The 19918-nt window shown below is 49.3% G+C and overlaps 1 protein-coding gene across 1 annotated transcript; it reads left to right on the forward strand.

Annotated features, from left to right (window-relative positions):
* The first annotated feature begins 774 nt into the window (after positions 1-774).
* LOC118769662 (coiled-coil domain-containing protein 149-like) lies at positions 775-18793 on the forward strand. Its single transcript, XM_036516876.1, has 13 exons — positions 775-940; positions 4254-4415; positions 5235-5273; positions 6367-6474; positions 7268-7384; positions 8287-8459; positions 9342-9414; positions 9772-9856; positions 10114-10261; positions 10938-11014; positions 12180-12212; positions 16145-16231; positions 17124-18793. The coding sequence occupies exons 1-13, from the start codon at positions 890-892 to the stop codon at positions 17711-17713; spliced, it is 1743 nt and encodes a 580-aa protein (XP_036372769.1). The 5' UTR covers positions 775-889; the 3' UTR covers positions 17714-18793.
* Positions 18794-19918: the final 1125 nt, after the last annotated feature.

The following is a 19918-nucleotide window of genomic DNA, read 5'->3' on the forward strand; positions in this document are numbered from 1 at the left end:
TTTCAAAATACAAAACGGACCTGTCTGTGCAGTGCACATCACAAAACATCTTAATTACATAAATTATAATTCTCCATTTAGACATACTGAGATGCATAAAAATGACACAACATACACTTAGAAGATAAGTGTGTAGGTGCTACCATACCCTAGTGTAATTTACCAGCTACACCGCTGAATTTTTGCACGTATATATTTGCCATCTTGTGGTAACAGTGAGTATTGCAGAAATTCACTTTCGTGCCCCTGAGGAGCCGCATACAAGCTGTAAACCCATACAATGTGTTACGTTCGGCAGAGAAAGTGTGTGCCACCTCCCCTCTGAGCAACATGTTCGAGCGAGGTGTCACAGTTTAAATTACAAAAAATATTAAAAACTATTGCTCGACTGAAGATCTGAAGGAAATATTTTCACATCTTTCCTCTGTACTGTGTCATATCGTCGCATATGTGGCTGTGAGCATTATTTTATTCACCATGCATGACCCAATTCTCACATTTAACCCTCCAGAAAAATCCAAACCACCATATATTTTGCTTTTAACTGCAAACCGAAATGAATCACTTCAAAGGCTTTTCGGGCGATGCTCTTGGTACGAACAAGCTGCCCGTTCTCCTTCAAGGGACTGATCATCATTGAGTACGCCCCGTACGTCACTCACATGTTGCGTCATCCAATCCGATCCCGGTTCCCAATCTAACCCCGCCCACCTGTCGTTTGCCGACGTCACGCAAACGTGCCGGATGGAAGGGATGTAGGTGGTGCACGGAGGAGAGGGGGAGGTTCCCGAAATACCTGTCTGTAAATATACAACTCCTTTCTCCTCGGTGCTTTCGAGCATCGCCAAACGACAGCATTGGGACAAAGTGTCGAAAAAAAGGAGGAAGGATGAATTCTTCAAGACGAAGCGAGAGTGATTGGCAAGGTTTGGTGAACGAGGTGGGTATTGCGAACAGCATCGCTAGCCCAGCTATCCTGCCTAGTGTCGCAAATGATGCTTCCCCACTTGTGCGTGGGACACGAAAGGATTATCTCCAGCCGAATACATTTGATGGCAGCTACGTCTCTCTGCTAAATAATACGAGGAAGTGATGCCAAATGGATAGTTTCACTGCCATAACCTTTTAGCTACCTAAATAGTGGCTGCTTTGAGTGGTAAATGTGTGATCAGCAAAGCTACAAAATAAATAAGGACAATCTCACATTAGCTAGCTGTGATATATTGTTAGATACGGACTAGCCACAGGCTTGTTAGCCTGCATAATCGGTACACTGTGTACTTCAGCGTCGAATTAGCGGCCAGTTAAATCTGCGTTTTAGCAGGTAGACTAGAGACCACAGCATCCATGCCATTTATTTTTTACTGTACAATACCAGCTGGCTAGTACAATATCTGACCCACCACGTTTGTAGCAAACGGATACAGTTGTGTTGGTTGGGCTCGTTAGCTGGCTACATGCAGTTCACTACCAACATTACTGTTAGGAAATGGCATATTATTTTTGACAGAAGGCTGGTGTGCGTCGCACGTATGAAGCTAAAGTTGCCGTGATGTAGGTGTGATAAGTTTTGAAGTTTATTTAAGTACATCGGCACCTGTCACCAGGTGTACTGAAGCTTGCTTTGCTGTAGAACAGAGCTGGCGAAGCTGTCCGCGTTGCCTCCTGGATTGCTCTTTCCGGTTACTCACAGACCCTGAAACACCTCATTCTGATGCGAAAGTGTTTCCAGATCAGCAGCACGTCCACATCACTTGTGGGTCCTGATCTGGGAACAGTATGGGGCATCTGTCATATATTTAAAACTATTACTTGTCTTAGGCACTTTAAGGAATGTTCAGTAGTCAAATGAATTAGTAGAATACATTACATTAACATATAATGTACTGATTTTGACATCGCACAATATAAATAAACTGTCCTGTTTCTAACATGGAATCTGTTTAAAAAACGGGAAAGTTTATACAATATCAACCTGCCTGTCTGTTAGAAACAGGTTATTTCTTTTGAAGTTATAGAACTTGCAGTCCTGTTTTTTCACCTTCTAAGGGTTCCATTAAGGCTTTGTGCTGAATTAGCACAGTGCACCTAATTACACCATCAACCCTTAAATTATACTCAGCAGCGAAATGAGTATTCCCACAGCCCCTGAAAAGGGTCATTATAATTGAGGGACCTAGGCATTACCTGGATTGCAGTTATTTCTGCATTAACAAGCTTATTCTCTGTTAATTACTTTCATGAGGTGTGAAGTTGCTCCTCTTGGCGTGATTGTGGGCTTGAACTTTCTTTTCATTCAGTCATCACCATTTGCTGTGTGGGTGAACCTGACCAAATCTCCTCGCTTTATGTTATATTAAAAAAAAAAAAGAGAGGAACCACTAACGATCCTAAATGAAGCATGTTAACATCACAGCCTGCTTAACCCCCTGACCTCTCCGGCTTTGCCCACACAGCACTGGGAATGTGGACAGGGTTTCGGCTGCTTGGTATCTCAATCAGCACGTTAGAAAGCATTCCCCACTCATAAAGGAAAATGGCTGTAGTCTGTGCTCCTCCTCTGTAACAAAGCAGCCCTGCTCTGATGGTGTCTGCTCCAGAGGCACAGGTCGGTAGGTAACTGCAGGGCTCTGTCAGTCAGGCTATCAGCGCTGGATGGTTTACTGGTGGCTTAACTGTAATCTGGCGGAGTGCAGTCTGCTGCCATGAGCGCAAACAGATAAAGGCTATTTTTGAAGTCGCTGCCGGAAATCACCGCGACCTGAGCGAAGCGGCCGCTTATCCCGCTGGCGGTGAGACGGTCGTAGATGAGCTGTGAGCACCGGGCTCCTTTCGGAGGCGGGGTTTGGGTTTTTGAGATGGCGCAGAGACGCACGTGCGTGTGTGGGTGATTGGGAGCGTGGGAAGAGCCCAGCTGTTGGGCCTGTGGACACGGCGGCTCTGTGACACCCAGCACTGGCAGCAGAAGTGGAGGGCCTCACCAAACCCTGTCCTCTCCTTCAGAGGTCTTACCTAGAACCGTTCTGTAGCTGTTTTGGTCCCTTCGCCTTGTCTGTCACAGCACAGTGTGTTCATTTTGATGGCGAAACCATATCAGAAACAGATTTTTGAAATGCTATGAACAGCTAGACTGAGCCTTGCCATAAAACACTGAAGAACTGCCATATGCAGGTAAACCTCATGTAACCTCATGTAGAATCTTTAAGATGCCAGTTTAAAATACTGGCATACCTTCTCCGGAAACAGGGGGCACAGCACAGCACAGCAAGGTACAGTATGTACTGTACTAGCTTCCAGGTAAAAAAGAATCTGCTGTTAGCTGTGGGTTTGGAGTAACGGGATCCACCGAGCTGACACCATGCGGGGGGGGGGGGGGGGGAGCTCGTGTGTACCCAGTCTGTGCTGTGGCAGAGAATCCGAGACGGAAATCAATCACGGCTTCCGTTGACGGGGAGAACGCTGCGTTTCAGTATGCGGGCCTCTCTCTCTTCCTGTCTGGCTCACACTTTCACCCATTGGCATGAGAGAATGAGGGGAATCTGTCGAGGTCAGATAGGAGCTCCTCCACATGTACTGACGGATCGCCTTGTCCTGACAGGGCCCAAAGAAACCACAGCTTTATCATTATTATTATTAGCTGTAATAGTACTAGTAGTACTGGTAATAGAAGAAGTAGAAGAAAAGTGAGATACATATATCCAATTAAAATGCTAATCCTTAAGTGTCCCTTCATAACAAATGATAATTGAAACTTGTCAGATGTTGGTGCAAGTACAAAACAGGAGAGACAGATTTGCCTTGTCTTAGTTCAGCATGGGAGATCAGGGCAGATCCAAGTTGTATCTGAAGAGGTGACCCTTCAGAAAGCTACGGAAGGTGTCAGCTGCTTGTGAAGGAAATTTCACCCTTCGCGAACCCCAAGATGGGTGGAGCTGTCATGGGTTTGTGACACCTTGGTATGAACCAATCATAGTGTTGCTGTATAGAGCAAAGAAATTTTATGGTTTCCTCTGGCATAGCGATTGACAGCATGTTGTAGCACTGGTGACTGGGGCTCATGGGGCTTTACTTTCCAACACGGTGTGACCCTTTACTCTATGGTGACATAACCCGTTCCAACCACGCCCCTAACACTGATGGATAAAGTGTGTAATAGGTGTGTATTTTGTTGGTGTTGAGTTTTCATCTTTGGAAGGCTGCTTGTTTGTCTGAATGGACACCCTCTGACCCACGCTGTGTGTCTCCCTCCCCAGTTCCTGGTGTGTAAGCGGAAGCTGGAGAGCAAGAAGGAGGCCCTGCTCATCCTGTCCAAGGAGCTGGACAGCTGCCAGCAGGAGCGGGACCAGTACAAGCTGATGGCCAATCAGCTGCGGGAACGGCACCAGGGCCTGAAGAAGAAGTACAGGGAGCTGATCGTAAGAGCTCGCCCGCCCCTGAGCCACGACCCCAACCCCAACCCAGCCCCTGTCCTACTGCCTCTCTCTGGACTAAGAGCTCATCATAAGAGCCCACCCGCACTGCCCCTGAACCACAACCCCAACCCCAACCCCAACCCCTGTCCCACTGCCTCTCTATGTACTGAGAGCTCATCATAAGAGCCCACCTGCAACGCCCCTGAACCCCAACCCCAACCCCTGTCCCACTGCCTCTCTCTGTACTGAGAGCTCGTCATAAGAGCCCACCTGGACCGCCCCTGAACCCCAACCCAACCCCTGTCCCACCGCCTCTCTCTGTACTGAGAGCTCGTCATAAGAGCCCACCCGCACTGCCCCTGAACACCGACCCTGCCCCTGTCTCACCACCTCTCTCTGTACTGAGAGCTCATGGAGCTCATACGAGTGCCTGCCCACACCGCCCCAAGCCCTCTGCCAAGTCCTCCTCCACCACCTCCCTCTGTACAGCGATTCATAAGCAATTTTATTTGAACTCATGCAAGTACAACAGTGCCTATACTTTCATGGAAGGAAATCTGCAGAAAACCCTGCATGCTTGATAGATTGGGCAGCAACGGTCAGGAGAACTACAAACCGAGGTTAAACTCTTATTTACCTTCCCCTCTGTGCGTGGACTGGAGAACAGAAACTTAAAGCAGTGCGGTTTCCATGGTGTCGGAGAGCACTGTGATGGCTGTGTTGAGAGAAAGGCAGATGGAAAAAGAACATGGAATGGACATGCCAGTGCCATGTACACACGATTTCAGTGCTACACTCAGAGTGTCTTTTCTCGCTTTTCAGGATGGTGATCCCACTCTTCCACCTGAGAAACGAAATCAGGTAAGCATGTGCAGGAGAACACACGTGGTTTCATTAAGATAGCTTAGAAATTAAAATAGCTTGGCTTTACTCAAATGTGGTCGCTGAATTTGGGCTGCGGTGTGGAAAATGCGGTTGCTGAATATGGGCTGCACTGTACGTAACCGAATGGTTGCTGGGGCACTGCTGTTGTACCCTTGGGCAAGGTACTTAACCCACAATTGCCTCAGTAAATAGAGGTCTATAAATGGATAACACTGTAATCTATGTAAGTCGCTCTGGGTAAGTGTGTCTGCTAAATGACGATAATGTAATGTAATGAATATCAGAACTGCAGACACGCACCATGAAGCTTTAAATTTGCGGACACCGGGGTTTGGTTCTGCAGTGGCTGGACGGATGAAAGCTACCTGGCTACAGGGCAATATCTGTACAAAGCCAGCCTACAGAACGGGAACAGAGGGCATTTGATTGGACGTGAGGATTACGCACACTAACGTTGGTGTACTAAATCTGACACGTCTGTAAAAGGTGAATGGGGTTCAGAGCCAAATGGTCTCTGAGAACGGTGTGACCTCTGTTATCCTGGCAGTTCGCAGCTCCGAGCCGTGTAACTGAGCTCCTGTAGGTCCTGTGTGCTAATGGACCTGACTTGATGGAGAGCCACAACATCCATTAGTTTGTTTGGCCTTTTCACCCATCGAAGGCCATTAGGGCCGTTGGAGAACGCCACAAATTCCCTTAACCGTGAAAAGGAATGCAAGTGTTTGGAGGGCTAGTGGGGATTCATTTGTCTTTTTCACGTCTGGCACAGCTATTTTGAAGGTTTGAGAAGGCTTCAGAGGCAGTCTTAAGACAGTGCAGGAAGAACAGGATTTTAATAAAGCCAGCCTACCTATGGCCTTGTGAGTCAGCAGGCATAGAGAGAGTGAGTAAGTTCCCGATTAGACCCTCACAGGGTTCTGAAGCCAGTCTGACTGTGCGGTGAGCTTCTCTTTCTCCGCCTCTGTCTCTGTCTGTCTCTCCTTTCTCCATCTACACTTCTCTCATTCTTTCCCACCTACTTCTCTCCTTTCTCGGCTCTCTTTCCCTTCTTCCTCTTTCCCCCCTCCAGGTGAACCTGGCCCAGCTACTAAGAGATTCCAGAGAAAAGAGTAAACAGCTCTCTGAGGAGGTGAAGGAGTTAAATCAGCGTCTTGCCGAGGCACAGGGTGACAACAAGGTACGGTGCGCGTTGCCACACCGAGCACACGGCCATGCTACCCACGCTGCATCTTTACCTGCGAGCAATCTAGTTTACCCCACACCACAAATACTTTTGACACGGCGCCTCTGTCAGGGACCTAGCCAGCCCCACATCAGCAATGTCTTGTCATTTACAATGAACTTGAATGTCTGACTAGCTGTCCACCTGGATTTACAGACACAGCAGATTGTGATATCCAAGCACCATCAATCAATGGAAAAACGCATAGCTTTAAACGGAAGGCAGTTTGGAAATGCCCTGTAGTGCATTTTGACTCGACAGCGTGGAGCGGTGCTGTCCTGCAGTGTCTTTGAAGCATGCCAGCGGTGGTGTAGTTAGGGACACACTTGATGACGTGGGCAGCACTTTGTCCTGGCAGCAGGGTGTCTCGCTACATTTGCACATGCATCAAATCCATTGGTACAGAGTGGTGCACAACCAGGGGTGCAGTCAAAAACAGAGAATCCAGCCTCAGGTAGTTCACCCCAGAGTGAAAGGCCTTGTGACAGGTGATGCGCTGAGGATGTCAAAAAATGGGAGAGAGTTGCAATGGGAGAGAACAGTTTCAGGTATCCTAGGATGAGTGGAGCCACCAATTTCTGTCAATCAGTGAGTTGCATGAGACTTTTCTCTCCACAGCAAGACAGTATGATTGGTTCAAAGCCGCTGACAGGTCACGAAAGCTCCACCCATTTTGTGGGTCACGCGGCCTCGTTCTCCCACTGCTGTAAACCAGAGAAATGAAATGAAACAATCTGAACCCCCCCAGCTCCTGAGGATGACCATCGCCAAGCAGAGGCTGGGGGATGAGGAGGTGGGGGCGCGGCACTTCCCCGCCCACGAGCGCGAGGACCTGGTCCAGCAGCTGGAGAAGGCAAGGGAGCAGGTGAGCGGGTGTGGCAGGGGGAGCTACCTGTCACCGGCACGTCACCTTACTTACATACACAGCAGGCCTCATGCAGGGCTACTCGCAGAGCTTTTGTTCTATGCGTTGTTTGTACTGCTGGATAGTTGCAGCAGCCATATTGGTTTCCTACCTCTTGAGAGTATAGCAGCAGTGCCTCCAGGACTCAAACCTTCTGATGTCAGCTGGTGTCCCCTTTTACTTTCCTGTACTGTGCACGCTTCCCACAGTAGGCGGGTTTCCACTACCCCGCTTAATGCGCGATTTGAAATTGCGGACTACAAAACGAGTAATGGAAACACGTCGATTTCGAGAAAACTCTCAAATATCGCAGAAAAGTTTATACGCTCGCATGAGGTGGTTTTTCGGACGATTCAACAGTCCCAAGGTAACTACCTCCAACACATAAGAAAACTGAAGCCAGGCCTTTACCATACCGAAATGGAACTATCTTATACACTTGCAAATTCACACTGTTTTGACACTGATGAAAATTGCAAACATAGTTTGAAGAATTAACAAGGAGGAACAAACAGGAGAGTTCTAGGAAGCAGTCAACAAGGCTTTACATGCGATACTGCAGTAAAGAGCTTCTTGGTTCTGTAAATGTCAGAGATGCACCGCGTCAAGTAATAATAACCTTGATTTGAATAATAACCTCCATTTGTATCGCACATTTCATATAACATTTTGAAGGCCAAAGCGCTGAACATATATAAGGAATTTATAGACAGTGATAAAACAGGATGCAATGCGTCTGTGTTGTCCAGCTTAGTGCTCCCGGAGGTTATCTGTCGTCGAAAGGCTGGTTTAGCGTGAGACGCAGGGTGACACTCTCTCTCTGCCCCTGTCCCTCTCTGCCCCCCCCCGCCCCCTCCCGGCAGAACGAGGAGCTGGAGCACAGCCTGAAGGCGGCGACGGACGAGCTGCAGGACGTGAGGGCCGAGCGCAACGTCTTCCAGGAGAAGGCCAACCGGCTCAACCGCGAGCTCAACCACATCCTGGGGGGCCACGGGAGCCGCATCATCGACGTGGACGCCCTCTGCGTGGAGAACAGGTGCGAACCCCAGGGGATTGTGGGGGGGAAAAAGAAAACCGCGCGTACAATCCAGAGCTTTCTGCAGCTTTCAGGTTACGGTCTGATTTTCACTCTTCAAACCCACCTATCACTTGACGTACTCATTGCACAGGTGTGTATAATTACCGTCAATCACTTACCATTACTGTCGAGACAATCAGTTAACGAGGTGATCTTACGGAAAATACAAATCAGCAACATCTGTTAACATGTTAAGTAACAGAGCTATAGTAAACAGTTCTCACTAATCAGGCACAACAGTCTCAGGTTTTGAAGCATATCCAAGTATTCCCTCCACACACATACACACACACACACACACACAGGCGCGCACACAGGCACACACCAGATCGATATTGTAATTAAACTTGATTTAATGGCACTTGATGTGATAGGACATGATGTGACATGGCACGTCTAATTTGATTTTGGCAGATTTGATGTTGTTTTCTGTGTAATGCTTGTTAATGGTACATCTGCGTTTTAAATCTCTGTGTCAGTGCCATTTTCCATGTCAGATTTCATCATCGTCATGATTTGTTTGAAAGTTGTGGTCGCGTTCGTTGGGTCGTGTTTTACTGGTCTTTACCAGGTGTTATTGTGGTTACAATGTGGGTATTTCAGGAATCATGGTTTACAGTACTCAGAGTGAAGTAGAGCAGTTAATGTGGCAGCTCTTAGGACTCAAGAGTGACTACCCTCCACTCGCATTGATAAGTCTGTCTGAGCAGATACTAACACAGCATGTTTGTAAGTTGCTTGTTGTGCAATGAAAGTAATATTTCAAACCCAGTTGAATGTGAAAGTGTGTGTTCTCATGTCTCATATTGGAAGTGACCATATTATAATGTTCTGTTACAGATATTTACATGAGAGGTTTAAGCAGCTCCAGGAAGAGGTGAACCTGCTCAAAGCCAACGTCATGAAGTACAAGGTATTAGAAGTGTGACGCTGGTAGTGGCTATTCAGACGGGAAAATGCTACCCATTGAGAAGTACAAAATGCTACCACCGGCCACCCGAATGTGTGTGTGAGTGTGTGCGTGTGTGTGTCAGGTTTGGTGCTGTTGTGTGCAGTCACTGTGTGAAGCACTCTGTGGCCATCCCTTTGTTGGAAGTGCAGCATTATGTGAACTTTGATTGGTTACTCTTGAGTGGAATGTACAGGGGTGACTCATTGATTGGTTGGTGGATGGATGGATTGACTGATTGGTTGGAAGAGTGATGGGTTGATTGATGGAGGGATAGCTGGATGGATTGAGCAGTCCTAAGTGCAGTGTGCTGATTTACAGAGTGCTCTGGAGAGGAGGAAGAATTCCAAAATCTACGGGAGGTCCAACAGCAGCGCTCTCACTGGGGTCCTCTCTGCAAAGCAAGGTACGGATCCACTGCTGGGAGGGTGGGGGGGTGGAACGTCTTCTCTCTGATGGAAAGAGGGGATGGAGCAGAACCACTTCTGAGGGAGAGAGAGAGTGGAGCAGAACAGCTTCTGAGGGAGAGAGAGAGGGGGCAGAACAGCTTCTGAGGAAGAGAGAGAGGGGGCAGAACTGAACCTAAGCTGAGGAAGAGAGGAGGAATGGAATCGCTCTTTTCTCTCTCACCTCTGTCTCACCTCTCTCTCTCTCTCTCTGCAGTCCAGGAGCTGCTTCTGTCGGAGGAGAGTGGCTGCAGCCTGCCGGCCACGCCCCAGTCCATCTCGGACCTGAAGTCCCTGGCCACCGCGCTGCTGGAGACCATCCACGAGAAGAACATGGTCATCCAGCACCAGCGGCAGACCAACAAGTAGCTCCCCCCTATACGAGCACTCACACCACTCACACGCAAACACGCTGCTCAGAGCTCTTTCCTGCAGAATACTGCGCAAACCGTCAGAAAACAGCAGAGATACAAAAGAGAATAAGAATGTTTACAAAGAATTAAAAGTCAGCATAAAAAGTGTGCCCCTCTGAGAGGGACTCATTGAGGACATTGAATTACATTAAAACAATGTAGTAAGCATTTGAAAATGAACCACAGAAAGTGTTCAGCTGGGCATGCCAAGCGCATGGTGGTTCTGTGGCCGTTCTATTGTTCTGACACTTTGCAGGTCGCTTTATGTCTGCCTGCCTTATGATGGAAATCCAAATGACATCAGATTTATAAATGACCGGAATCAATCAGACACTCCCCGTAGGGGCCATTTTATAAAACAAAAGCTTATGGGAACAACCAGAAACTTTTGAAATGGCACGTAAATGTCAGACTTTTTGCCGTTGTTCTTGTTCTTTTATGTGTCACATCCATCATTCTTTTTTCTTGTTCCTCTTTGTTCTTTTTTGTCCTTCTAAATGCTGTAAACACTCCCAGTTTTCCATATTATAATAATTGATAAATCTCAGTCGCTGAATACACAATTACTGAAAAATCTAAAAAGAAACACGACAAGGGCACGGGTGACCACGAGGCCGTTCTTGCACAGGATTCTGGGAAACCGAGTGGCAGAGCTGGAGAAGAAGCTGAAGACCCTGGAAATGTCTGGCTTATGGAGTCTCCCAGGTAGGCGTCGGCCCCGTCTCGCTTTTCAGCCGGCCTCAGCAAAGCTGACACGCACGGTTTGCGCGTGCGCAATCTGCACGATCACGTGACATGCTTTTCACCCCGCGTGACGCCCGGGGCCCGGTCCCTGGAGACGCACACGTTCACATGCAAACTCGAAAGGGTTGCAGGATGAGCTCTGAGCGTGCAGTGTGTCGACGGAGGCTTGTTTTAATGAGACAGAACCTCACCACACTGTGCTGTAGAGTTCAAGGCTGTCCCCTTAAGCAACAGCCCAGCACGGCTGCCATGCCTTTGACAAACACAGGCGCCTCCTGTAATCATCTCCTCAGAGGTGTGTACACAGGATGGGACACTGCTGGATGCTGACAGTGTGACAGTGTGTCTGTTTGTCTCCACATAGAGACACACACACATGTGCACACACGTCCGCATGACTCAAAAAAGGGGAAGCCTGTCTTGTCTAAAACTGTTTTGGAAATTAGAGAATACTGTGTTACAAAAGGAGCTGATACTGATTTTAGGAGATTTCCATATTCCTACCTTGTGTTATCTGTAAGTTAGCACTGGAATATACCCTGGAAAGTCATACTAATTTGCTGCTGTTTAAGTGGATGCTGCCACCAATCAAAAGTGGTAGCACTGTCTGCATGACTCAGATTCTGGTTGTTGTGGAATGTTATGTTGTGATTGGCAATCAGCTGAATGAGACTATGCTCATCTGTCCCCATCTAATAAGACAGACTTCTGTTTAGACTGTTCATATTCATTCAACTATTAGTACCAGTGCCTTTTTTTGCGATCCTATTTACACATTTCAAATTAATTTCAGTTTGAAGTGGGTGGACTTTTCATTTCAATTGCGTTTGTAAGACGTGCCTGTGGGTGTTGCTGTTGAGTCATCTTGTCATCTTGCGGACGGACAGCCATGCCTGTGTCAAGTACACAAACTCCCACCATCCAGTCACCTGCCCAACCCTCCAGCCCCCACTGCATCTGTGTTGAGTTGTTCTTTTGCATGGAAGTTATGCTGTATTTCAGTCTCTGCTTCTGGTTTCAGTAACGTGATCTTGGTTGAATATGGTCTTGATTGTTCAGTGTGTGATTCCCCGGTACGTTACTGCAACTGATCCTGCTTTCTCTCTTCCTCCTCTGCTGCCTGAAGGCCTCACCTACAATGTGTCCCTGGGATTTGGAAGTATGTTTCTACTACACTGATATTTGTTGATACCCCCCTCCCCCTCCGCCCATTGATTTGTTCCCAGCAGAAATCAGCACCTGGACAGACCCTGCCTCGACTTCTGTGTGCTATTACCCCATTCTGGGGTGTCTTTTCGCATTTTTCCCAGCAAATGAGAATTTTAATTTGGGGTTTTAGGCTTTGTCTGGAAGGATTTGTTACCGAGGGGGGGTGTCTTTTTTTTGTTTGGAACAGAAATGATGTATGCAGGGTCGACTATGTGAATTCATACCCTTGACAAAAACGTAGTTTCATAGAAAAAAAAACGGATGTATTGGATCATTTTTTTAGTTTAAATTTTAAAAATGTTCTGTTTAAATGTTAAAAGCATTGCACAGAACAAGTTCAAATTGTTGACAAATGACGAGTTTTAATCCAGAAAGTTTAAGGGTCACATTTACCTACACCATCTTTAGAGCGAAATCATACAAAACCAATTTAAGTCCCCCTGAGTACCAGTGACAGTGTAGTTCTGTAAAGCAGATACCATCCTACAGAGAGCTTGTGAAGAACAGTCCTGGAGAGAGTGTTATACATCCAGTACAGCATTCAGATAAAACACGTTCCATGACAAACTAGCAGGCCTGGGTCAATCTCCCACCACAGTCTCTGAACCCAAGGAGGATTACAGAAGGAGATAGTATGACCTCAACCCCCTGCCAAGTTCTTCCAGCACTGTCTGCTTCCTCTTACTGTTCTGCAGTGACACTCTCATTATGTTGGGTTCAGGCGTTGCTGAGAAAATGTGCGTCTGCCAAATGCTGCTCCCATTTGCTCACATAAAAGATGTTCTGGGACCTCCAGAGACATTCCCAGTCTGTCTTAGTCCCCTGCATGAACGATTCACTCATATCATATTTTGAACTGAGGGTGGGGCAAACGTAGGTGAATATGCCTTCACTACGTTCTCTCCGATTCTGTTCTCCTTGGTTGATCTGAAGGAAAGGGGGATGACTATTTAGAGAATAAAGGCCTGACTGAAATGGCTGGGATAGTGAAAGCTTTGTGCCAAAAACAGGAAGTAGGCAAAAATACAATCTGTCTGTTTAATCTAATGAAAAGGAGAAATGAAGCGGAACTCGTTGCCAAAACGCACGCGAGCCGAGCAGCTGTCTCTCTGCTGTGTTTAAAATAAGCGCAGTGCCTGTCTTGCCCAACAGATGGCAGTGCTACGCTTAATTGTGGGCTCTGCCGTCAGAAATTCAGGTTTCCTACCCGTCCTGAGAGCGTCACTCTGTCATTGTCGAAAACTGTTATCCTTACACCAATTACTGCGGAGGAAAGTGCTGCTATTAGGGAACTTATTAAACGGCCGGATGAAAAGGACGAGCGGAGCAGAAACATTAACAGGCGGAAACCCTTTTTTTGCCATCTGGGAGCAGGCTAGATTCGGGTCTCCGCTTTGCTTCAGGGAACGTGCACGAGCCGGCGGTCAAATGGCACGCTGCCTCGCGGATAGCGCGGGCGTCCCGCGCACCCCGTCTGCCCGCAGAGAAGGAGAGCTGCGGCAGCGCTCGTCGCCGGCCCGCCCCTGTGACGTAACCGCGGTAGCGTCACGCCCTCCCCCCAAACCCCCCCCCCCCCCCCCCCCCGGGGCTCCGGCTGGCCGTCCGTCCGCTGTCGTGTCCCGGCGGAGGGCTGCCGCCGTGTTTGGCAGTCACGACGTGCAGATCCTGCAGCGCTGGGGGGGGGTTTTTTGTGTTTCCTCTGTGACAGTCCCGCTCTGTTGTCAAAATACGCCTCCCGTGGCGGTCAGATCTGCGGGGTCCGTGTGTGACTAAGCGCGGCGGCGACTTCAATAAGACAGCCACCGGAGGGGGTGGGTGGGTGGGGGCTGGCAGGAGCCTCACAGCCACCTTTCTCTGTCCCCGTCCGCGTTGGGCTGCCACCAATAAAAACCCTTTGTTTGTTTCGTAACTCCAGCCGCTTGCCATCACCCTGCGGTAATTTGTGTGTCCCGTCAGCTGTCTTGCTCTCCGGAAGAGCAAACAGTCTTGACTTGAACACACACGGAGATTGACATAAGGGTGGCGCTCTGGGAAAGTGGTTAGGAATTTAAACTTGTGCACAGGAGGTTGCAAGTTCAAATCCTGGGAGAAGAGTTTGCACGCCTGGCTCAGGGCATATTAGTAATCTTGGCATGGCTCCCGGATGTTTGTCCATGGATCTCAGTGATAGGGGGGGTTCATATAGGAGGGCTTCAGAGGTCACTACCCATTATTCTCAAAGAGATTTCCTCTGAGTGTGGTGTATTGGCTGTGGTTTTCAGGTAGCGGTCAGTTTAAGGCTACCACTGCAGGTTTTAGGCTACTTCTTTCAGCATACAACAGTGTGTTTAACTAAGATGAGTATGAAAGAACTTAACTGTTGGGAGGTGTGTTACTCATTATTCATTTGTCCCTGATGTAACATGAAATGCCTACTGTACGCTGATTGGGCGGGCACGTCAACTGCTGCCTTTGATTGCTGGTCCTTTGCGCATACATTATCCCTGTTTAGGGTGCCTTTGCCGAATTTCACAGGTGGCAAGGCTACATACACTGCTGTTTTGGTGTTCTGAACACCACTGCTGGAGCTACGCTCCACTGAAAGACTTCGCTCTGGGTCCTAATGAGCGATATCTCAGACTCTCCCTCCGTATCAGCCTCACCTGTGTGAGGACAGTGAGCCTGTAATCGCCTCCGCCTGTGTGCGGGGCTGGCAGATTTTTAACAGTCGGTTTGATGACGATGCTGGAATGGGGCTCCGTGACCGTGATGCTCTGTCTCGTGAAATGTCCACAGAGATGCATATTAAGGCGGCGTGACCTTAAAACTCGCTGAGTCATCGGCAGCGCGGGGTGCCGGCTGCGTTGCATAATAAGGCCCACAGCACGGCTCGCCACGCTCCCGTCTGTCACCCGCCAGGGACCGGGGGCTGCGGCCAGCGTCTGATTGGATAAGAGCGAGCCCTTGGCCCCTGTGTGAGGTGCATAACCAATCAGCTGCTCCTCCCCGAGCTCCCTCCTCGGTCAGGAACCACAAGGAGCGGGGGAGCAGGAGTCTGCCAGCATCGGACATGACGTCTGTTCTCAAACAAGCCTGGCAGCCCACCAGAATGCTCCCTGCTGATCTCAGATCAGTCCTAGGCATGTCAGACAAAGCACTTACTTTGACAGGTGCTGATCTGAGCTGAGCGGAGTGCAGCCCCCTGCCTGACCCTGCGATGCTGTGTGTGTGTGGGGCGAATCGCGCCTCCTGCTCTCCCCCCCCACGGCCCTTGTGATGGACATGCCTGTAGGTTGGTCAAACAGGACAGAAATGGATGAGGGAGACATGCTACGTGTATATTTGATCCCTGCCAGCCCAAAATACCTACATGTCCTCCACTGTCAGTGGGAGAATGCACAGCAGTTAAACTGGACAGCACCCCTTATGTAGCTGTGGATAATTGTCTGCTTCAGGCAGTGGTATCTGTGCGGCATGAGTGACCCTTCCGTGCCCTGTCAGAAAACGGTCACTTTCCATGATAGTGCCTGAATTCCTGATGATTGGCCATTCATAGCATGTAGAATGCTGGATGTCCCTGGTCCAGTGTGATGCTGGCATTAAAGAGGGCATGTTCTCATGTAGGCAGCACACGACATCGGTCAGTAATGCCAGCAGGAACTGTTGAGTAAGGGTAACCGAGTGGCAGTCACAGTGCTGTCTGTGTGTTAAGCCTTCCTGCTTTTCTGTTTTCCTACACTGACCCCCTCATATAGATCAGCAGCAGCTTTGGAAGGCATGCTAACAGCACATGCTAACAACCTCCCTCCTTATTAGTGTGGGTTTGTGGGAGTGGGTCATCTAATGTGCAGGCACTTTCCAAAAGGGTGATGGTATTTTTGGGGGGATTTTTGTGGGGTGCAGGGGCAAGAGATGTCATCACCATGAACGAGAGCCAGCAGATGGGCCCCGTGCAGGAGCCGGAGCAGCCGAGAACGCAGCAGCCCACAGGTGAGTGTGCTGTGACTGCTGGCTCCCCCTAGTGGTAGTGGTATAGCAGTGACTGAAGGGTCGCTCCCTTTCCCCACCTCTCCCAGTTTTTATCAACGCCCATGTACAAGCGCACGTCTCTGGCGCGGCAGCCATTCGGTGTGAAATGCCATCTGACGTTAAGTACTTGGGGCGTGCGAGTGTGAAACTTGCGTTACTAAACATTTCCTCTTTTCCGGAGGAAAGGATTCCATGTTGACTCCCCCACCTTTTGGCTGAATGCACACATTTGGGGCTCTGTAATACCTGAAATGAGAAGATTTCGGGGAGTTTTTTTGGGCGCTGGAACTAAGCTGCCCTTGTCAGCAGGCACTGTGCTTCACGCTTCCACACCTCAGTGCTGGACTTTATTAATCCTGTCAGCGGTAGCATGCTGACTCCCACAGCAGACAAACTTCATTTGCTGCCCATACCAAGACCATTTACCGTGGCATTATGTGCTTGGATGTTTTGTCTGATCAGATCTGTTTATTTTTATAAGCAGATGTTATAAGCGGCTAAATTGGAAAAAGCATTAACAGTTACTACATATAGGTTTATATGTTCCCCTTACCTTTAAATCTAAAGTAAAGAGAGATAGATCACATGATGGTGTATGAACCCCTAAATGAGGTACTTAAAATGTGCATATTATAAATGATATGCATATAAATATTTATGAAAAAGAATTAAGCTTTTTAGAACTGTTTTTGTTAATTAACAAGCACTTGATCCAAGTAATCAAGAAATCTCACGGTTGAATATTCAAGTAAAATTTTTGGTTTCATCCCTCCGTAGTTTAAGGGCATTAAGCATTAAGGGATTTTGTTGCTTTTATTGATGAGCTTATGTTGTTTGTCTCCAATGTGATTAGATGGTGGGACAGGCACAGTGGAAGGGGGTGTGGCCAGCGATGACAGTGACCCGAATGCTCTGCCCACCTCCCGAGCAGGGCCGGATGGAAGAAGTGAGGAGGGTGGGCCTGTTTGCTCAGACTCGTCCGACTGCGGCGTCAGAGACGGGGCGATTCCGCCCCCCACGGGGAAGGACACGGGTAAGTTTTGGGCGGGGACTGTGAAGCCGACAGAGGGACAGGCCACCGCCCACCAGGAGGAAGCCGAGCAGGAGGAGGAGATTCCTGAGTGGGGCCCGGTGGAGGAGACGGGCCTCGCCCCCACGTCAGAGCCCGACTCGCCGCTGGACGGCCCCTCAGAACTCTGCCTCCGGCAAGCCCCTCCCGCCACCATGGGCCCCGCCCCCGAGGAGGAGCACCACTCAGACTCCGCCCTGGAGGAGGAGCCTCTTGAGGGCATGAGCGCGGAGATCTCCAGCTGCGAAGAGGCCGTCTCCCCCACAGCTGAGCCCCGGTCCCCTTTCAGCAGCCGCCCCCTCGCGGAGGAGTCCAGCAGTCCGTGCCGGACGGTGCACAGGAGGGACAGCTACTCCAGCGAAAGCCTGGCATAGGCCCTCCTCCTCTCACCGCCCAGGCAGAAAGAGCAGCTGTGTAAGAGGGAGAGCCACGCTGACCTGCCTCAGCAGGGGGGCCCTGCCTCCCCCCTCTGCGCCCGTCTCTCCTCCCTCCTGGGTGTTTTCGGTGCGACACCAGCGTTTCCTGACCAGCACAGAGAGGGCTTCGCGCTCCATACTGCTCAGTTCAGTCTGAGCTTGAGAACCTCTGCCTGTCAGACACACAGTCTTCACGAGATTGGCGGAGGCGGGAGACCGGGAGATCAAACAGTGGGAGGGGTTTATTGCTTGTTGACACGCCCCTCCTGTCAGAGCCCCGCCCCTTTGTTCTCCGCCTGTACTCTGCCGTTCAGAAACAATGAGTCCGTGTGATTGTATTTCATATTCTAGGCTTCCATCACCATTTTACAATGCATTTAAATGCACATACAAGGCTCTCTCTGTGAGTGGTGGGGAACAACTCACAAAGAAACCCTCACAAAGTACACTTTCTTTTACTTTTTTTTTTTATTACAGCTTTTTATGTGAAGGACTGTTTGAGTGTCATGTGGTGGCTTGTCATATTATCAGTTTGGTCAATCAAGTTGTTAGCGCACCGAACTCTTACATAAGTAATATGAGCAATAACCGTGGCATAGCACAGCTGAATAGGCTGTGAACCGGGGGGCATTTCCGTTGCATAAAGGCACATGCTTTTCAGTGCCCCCCCCCCCGCATCTCACTCAAGCATATCATGAGATCGCTTCTGTGCAGGGGCGGAGCACTCCCTCAGCTGGAGCTCAGAGCGTCAGAGCCGTCAGAAAGGATGCAGAGAGGGCACGAGTGCTTGTCGGGCAGCGACAGCTTAGCTGCACAGGCATGGCATCTCTCACACAACGCTGGCAGTCCTGTGATGTGATCTTCTCTGAAGTTCAAGGCATGCCCGCCCCCGCCCCCTTTCCCCTTCCTGCCTACCCTCAGACCGCTGACCGGGAGCCAATCCTAAATTACAGGGGGGCGGTGGTGCTGTAATTTGAAGTTTTGGGATGGTTCGTCCTGCGTGTTCAAAACCGCTTCCGTGCCGCGATTATGTGTAATCGGCCCATCGGGGGATCTATAAATACGACAGCGCTGCTCGCATCAGGGCATGGAGTCTGTCCAAAGCGCTGCGACGCGGCAAAGCGGTGTTGTGTTAGCGACACAGACGGCTTCTTCGCTGGCTAAAGAAGAGCGAACAAACCACAGCTCTAGGCTTCCATAAGTCCTTGGTGCGAAGCTTATCCATTCTGCCGCACTGCTGAATGCTACGTCTCTCTATTTTTTTTCTGTGATAAAACTCGAGAAGGGAAGTCGTGTTTGTATTCTTCTTTTGGCGTTTCAGGTTTAGGCGCACAGCTGCCGTCCCAAACGTTACATTAATCACCTGTTCAGTTTGAGCGAGGACAGCCGGCCGCTCCAACTGTCGAAACCGAAGATTTGAACAGAGCGTGCCGAGTTACTCCTGGCGAGGGTGTAACCCAGCCTGTCTGGGAGCGGGACGAGGCAAAGTCCAGACCTCGCTTTTCTTTTCATCCTCTTCACTGTCGCTGTGTGTTCGGCTTTTGCACACTCAAAGCTTTCATCTCTACATTCATATCGGGTAGCTGACTGGGAACTTTTTTTGTGACGGATGGGGTTGTCATGTATATCAAAGACGAGTCCGTCAAGAGTGTCATCCCGCATTCATTCACTGACACAATGGAGCCTTAGTGGGCGTTTTCTTTTTTTGGGTCAGGATTTGGTGTAAATTTATGTAAACAGATTCAGGCAGGTATTTGATCTCATTATCAGGCGCTTAGTGACTGTCTGTAGCAGACTGTGGAGTAATGGTGTAGAATGCTATGCTGCAATGCCGGGCCAAATGAGGCTTCTGTCACTGTTCGGCTGCTGTTGCCAAAAAACAAGCCTGTGATCGAGTCTTTCACACACACACACACACACACACACACACACGCGCGCGCACACCCACGCTCCCGCCCCACTCTACTCATAGACTGATGAGTGACTGTGTGACATTCAGGTTACCTTGCTCTTGTGAGCTTAGCGTGCTTAGGGGATAGGGATGCAGTGACAGTCAGGGACTTGGGGGTTGGAGGTGTGGGTGGGGGGGGGGTTGTGATTAGGTGCCACCACAGGGGGGCTTGTTTGTGTTCTGGTTGTAATCAGCTGGTAGATGAGTGACAG

This window comes from Megalops cyprinoides, chromosome 22 (assembly GCF_013368585.1).
Source record: "Megalops cyprinoides isolate fMegCyp1 chromosome 22, fMegCyp1.pri, whole genome shotgun sequence".
NCBI classification, from domain to species: Eukaryota; Metazoa; Chordata; class Actinopteri; order Elopiformes; family Megalopidae; genus Megalops; species Megalops cyprinoides.

Coding starts and splice junctions, on each gene's coding strand:
- LOC118769662 (XM_036516876.1), top strand. CDS start 890: ATGAATTCTTCAAGACGAAGCGAGAGTGATTGGCAAGGTTTGGTGAAC. Junction 9,857..10,113: donor GGTCCTCTCTGCAAAGCAAG/GTACGGATCCAC, acceptor CTCTCTCTGCAG/TCCAGGAGCTGCTTCTGTCG. Junction 11,015..12,179: donor TGGCTTATGGAGTCTCCCAG/GTAGGCGTCGGC, acceptor TGCTGCCTGAAG/GCCTCACCTACAATGTGTCC.